This window comes from Mesitornis unicolor, unplaced genomic scaffold (genome assembly GCF_000695765.1).
Source record: "Mesitornis unicolor isolate BGI_N332 unplaced genomic scaffold, ASM69576v1 scaffold14325, whole genome shotgun sequence".
NCBI lineage: Eukaryota > Metazoa > Chordata > Aves > Mesitornithiformes > Mesitornithidae > Mesitornis > Mesitornis unicolor.
Window position 1 is genome coordinate 41 of NW_010183549.1, and position 4,431 is coordinate 4,471.

Sequence of the window (4,431 nt, forward strand, 5' to 3'; positions counted from 1 at the left end):
ATTCACATTCTGAACAGACCTCCTTACTCTGCAATTTCCTTACTCAACGCTTAAGGACAGCAAAACATTCAACTCCTGTAGCCAGTGAAGAACAAACCAAACCGTTCCCCAGCCGCTCTGCGCTGCTCTGGATTTGGCACAGGCAATAATTCTCATTATTCCTCTGCTGCAGTCGGCCAAATCCATTTTCTCAAGCTCTGTTGCTTGGAACAGACCCGGAGCAGCCCCGCAGCTGAGCTTCCACTGGAGCCACCTTTATTTACATCAGCTAGAAATCTGTTTTGCTACCTTCCTGGGGCAGGAAGCAGTAGTTGGGTGTGTTTGGCTGCATTTCACCGCTTTTCCTCTACTAAATGCCCAGCTGCCCTCTATCGGTAAGCAGCCTGAGCGACTTCTTTCAACATTTTCCCACTCGAGGCCACCTCAAACTTTACCTGAGGTTGGTTTGGCGTTTGCTGAAGAGACGAGCCCGGCGAGATCGAGAACTTCCCCTGGCGCAAGGAGAAACGGCGAGGCGAGAGTCACAGTGTTGGCGATGGGATTGGTCCCCTCTGGATGAGCGTTCACCTGGTTCTGCATCGCTTCCTAGCAAAGAGAGCGGGGTCAGGCACACGCTCGTCACGTTTTCTGTGGGATTTAGCATCCTCAAAGCGTTTTAGAGGCAGATTATTTCTCTCTGTGGCACGTCAGGGACACCAGGTGTGACAAAAGTGCCACCTCAAATCGGCAGCTTATGGCACGACCACACAAAATGCAGGGCATTGAACCCCCATCATTGCATCCCAGCAGAGACACTGGTTGATGTAGAAATAAAAACTAAGCCTCATCCACCTGCGTATTTCCAGTTCTCTCTGCAAAGAGATGCTGATCCCATCGGACACAACAGGATCCCTCTCACTTCAGCACAGACACAGCTGTGGGGCAGAGAATGACCAACAAGTTTCTCCTACCTCAACCTACCTGGAGCATCACCAGGGTCTCTGGATTGTTCTTATCCAACGCGATATCGAAAGCGGATTTATCAAACTTGCTGAAAGCGTGGACGTCAGCTCCGTATTTGATAAGCAGCTCCACGACGTCTCGGTGGTTGTGCTCCGTGGCCCAGTGCAAAGCTGTCATTTTCAACATATCCTTGGCATTTACGTCAGCCCCGTTCTGAAAGCAAGCAGTGTTATTTGTCTGGGAGCCGTCTTCTCCGAGTCTTAAATGCAGCGCCTGTGCTGGCATTTAAACAGGGACATCACCACTTCAAGGGTGATTCAGACCAGCCCTAAAGCTAGGCCTGATTTCCTACACTTACCCTAATTAGCAGCTCTACAATACGAGCGTGGCCGTCGGCCGCAGCCATGTGCAGCGGCGTCCGGTCCACTTTGGTCCGGGCATCTCTGCTAACGCCAGCGCGGAGCAGCACTTCTGCCGTCGAGTAGTGGCCGTACTGGGCAGCAAGGTGCAGAGGGGACGTCCCCAGCTGTGTGGGTATTGACAAGAGTGAGTGTCAGCTCAGGGCAGGAGAGGACAGGCACAGTAATCACCAGCAGTAATTAAAATGACAAAGCTTCTGGGAGAAATTAATTTAACCTTTTTTTCACAGAATCACAGAATGGCTCGGTTGGAAAAGCCCTCTGAGATCATCACGTCCAACCGTTCCTGTCTACCCCTAAACCATATCCCTAAGTACCTCATCTACCCGCTCCTTAAACACATCCAGGGATGGGGACTCCACCACCTCCCTGGGCAGCCTGGTCCAGCTCCTGACGACCCTCTCAGTACAGAACTTCCTCCTTAGCTCTGACCTGAACCTCCCTTGGCACAGCTTGGTGCCGTTTCCCCTTGTTCTATCCCCCATCACCTGGGAGAAGAGACCAGCACCCACCTCTCCACAACCTCCCTTGAGGCAGTTGGAGGTGGTGATGAGGTCTCCCCTCAGCCTTCTCTTCTCCAGGCTGAACAAGCCCAGTTCCCTCAGCCGCTCCTCATCAGGCTTGTTCTCCAGAGCCCTCCCCATCCTTGTGGCTCTTCTCTGAACACGCTCCAGAATCTCAACATCCTTCTTCTAGTGAGGGGCCCAGAACTGAACACAGCACTCGAGGTGCGGCCATATGGCAATAAGAGGCTGCACATCCAATAATTTTCCCAACAACTTTAAACTTTTTAGGGATCTTTACGTTATCTGATAACTCAAACATTACTTTTTCCGTCGTGTTTTCATCCCTTCGTCACTGAGCTTCCTTTTTCCAACACCACAGCAAAACATCTCAGCCATTTCCGTATCAAGACAGATCATTTCACCCGTACTCCAGTATCACCTCCTGACACAGTTAATTCCTTCCCCTCACCAAGTTATGAATGAGCAGACTGGTAAGTTGGGAAACGAAGACAATTAGTGATGGAAAATGCCTAACGAAGGCTTGTTTGTTATTCTCTGGTTCCCTGTTTATACAACTGTTACTCTTCAGTTTCATTAAAGCTTTTATTTCCTTTCCAAGCCAGGATGGGCTGGTTTGTTTTCAGGGGGTTATTTTTGAAAGGAAATAAAAGAAAAAAAACCCCAAACCCCAAAGCTGAGTTTCTCGATTGAGGGAGTTTAAAGAATTAAATCGAGCATTCTTAAAAGCACTTCCTATTGCTGAGAGGTTTAACACTTCTTCCAGTCTGACTCGACTCATCGCTTAGCTCAGCGTTTCCTAAAGATCTGAGCCCTGCATGCATCGCTGTCCAGGACAGCACAGTGATGCGATGGTGCCCGTGTGCATCAGGCAGAGATCAATCCTTACACAAACATCAGTTCACCTCTGCCTGAGGAAGGTTTTTAAAGCACTTCATCTGGAACCTGCTCTGCCACAGAGATCCAGAGATGCATCCTGGGCTGCATCAAAAGAGGTGTGAACGGTAGAGTGAGGGAGGGGATTCTGCCCCTCTGCTCTGGTGAGACCCCACCTGGATACTGCGTCCAGTTCTGGGGCACCCGATATCAGAGGGCCATGGAGCTGTTGGAGAGGGGCCAGAGGAGGCCATGGAGATGGAGCAGCTCCCCTACGAGGCCAGGCTGAGAGAACTGGGGCTGTTCAGCCTGGAGAAGACTCCAGAGGGACCTTACAGCGACCTTCCAGGACCTGAAAGGGTCCTATACAGGAAAGCTGGGGAGGGACTGTTTACAAGGGCAGGTAGCAACAGAACAAGGGAGAATGGTTTTAAACTGGAAAAGGGCAGATTTAGAGTGGATCTTGGGCAGAAATCCCTCCCTGTGAGGTGCTGAGGCCCTGGCCCAGGTTGCCCAGAGAAGCTGTGGGTGCCCCCTCCCTGGCAGTGCCCAAGGCCAGGTTGGACGGGGCTTTGGTCAACATGGTCTGGTGGAGGTGTCCCTGTCCATGGGGGTTGGCCTGGATGATTTGTAAGGTCCCTTCCAACCTAAACCATTCTATGAGTCTATGATTATCCGTCACTCCGGTTTCACCGCTCTGATTTCCAGGCGTATCCTCAGGTTCAGCCCAAAAGAGGAGTCTCCTTCTCTGCAGACATTCAAAACCCGCCTGGACGCCTTCCTGTGTAACCTCATCTGGGTGTTCCTGCTCCGGCAGGGGGATTGGACTGGATGAGCTTTGGAGGTCCCTTCCAATCCCTCACGTTCTGGGATTCTGCGTAACCCGCCTCGCACAGAAAAGCGGCGTCTGCTCTCCCAGCGTACCCAGTCGGTGGTGAAGGGGGCGCCGCTCGCCATCAGCTTGCGCACTTCGTCATCTTCGCCCTTGCGAGCCGCTTCTAACAACCTCTTCCCTAGGTCCACCAAGGACATCTTCGAACATGGGAACAAGCGTTTGCCGAAAGCTGCTTTCAAAAGTGGGAGGGAGAAACGGAAAAACAAACAAGCAGCAGTGAGGCACAGACATTTTACAAGCGCCGTACAACTACGCAGGGCTCATGTGGACACACGTTCTTCCCATACTGAACGAGGCCCATGACAATCAATAAACCAGGCATGAATTATCATAAATATTGAGCATATTTTTCAGTTCCGTGCCCTGAAGGCTGCACAAAGGCCCCAGCAAACCAGACCAGACAGCGCAAGCCACCAGAGCTCCGGCAAAACCCTCACTCACCTCAACAGCGCCTGGCACGGACACAAAGACTCGCCCATGTGGATCCAGGTCCAAGAGCAGAACCTACAGAAGCAACAGCGAAAGCTTTCACAACATCACCTTGATTTTTTTAAGGAGCTTTGAGAACACGGTTTAACCTCCAAGACACTCTCTCTGACCCCAGCGGCAGCAACTACTCATGGGGGAACCATCCCTGGTCTCTGCTGGGAGCGGGCAAGGCAAGCGCTGGTGACTGCGGGGACTCGCCCAAGGTCAGAAAAGGAGCAGAACCCGACGGCCGCGCCGAGCGTACCAGACAACAGCGTCTCTGTTTATCCCAAGCTACACAAACCAG

The 4,431-nt window shown here is 51.9% G+C and overlaps 1 protein-coding gene across 1 annotated transcript; it reads right to left on the reverse strand.

Annotated features, from left to right (window-relative positions):
• Positions 1-434: 434 nt before the first annotated feature.
• GABPB2 (GA binding protein transcription factor, beta subunit 2) lies at positions 435-3,793 on the reverse strand (the record flags this gene model as incomplete). Its single annotated transcript, XM_010184184.1, has 4 exons — positions 3,686-3,793; positions 1,301-1,468; positions 961-1,155; positions 435-585 (listed from the first exon to the last, which is right to left on the reverse strand). Coding segments are annotated over exons 1-4 (622 nt in total), but the record flags the coding sequence as incomplete, so codon positions are not given.
• Positions 3,794-4,431: the final 638 nt, after the last annotated feature.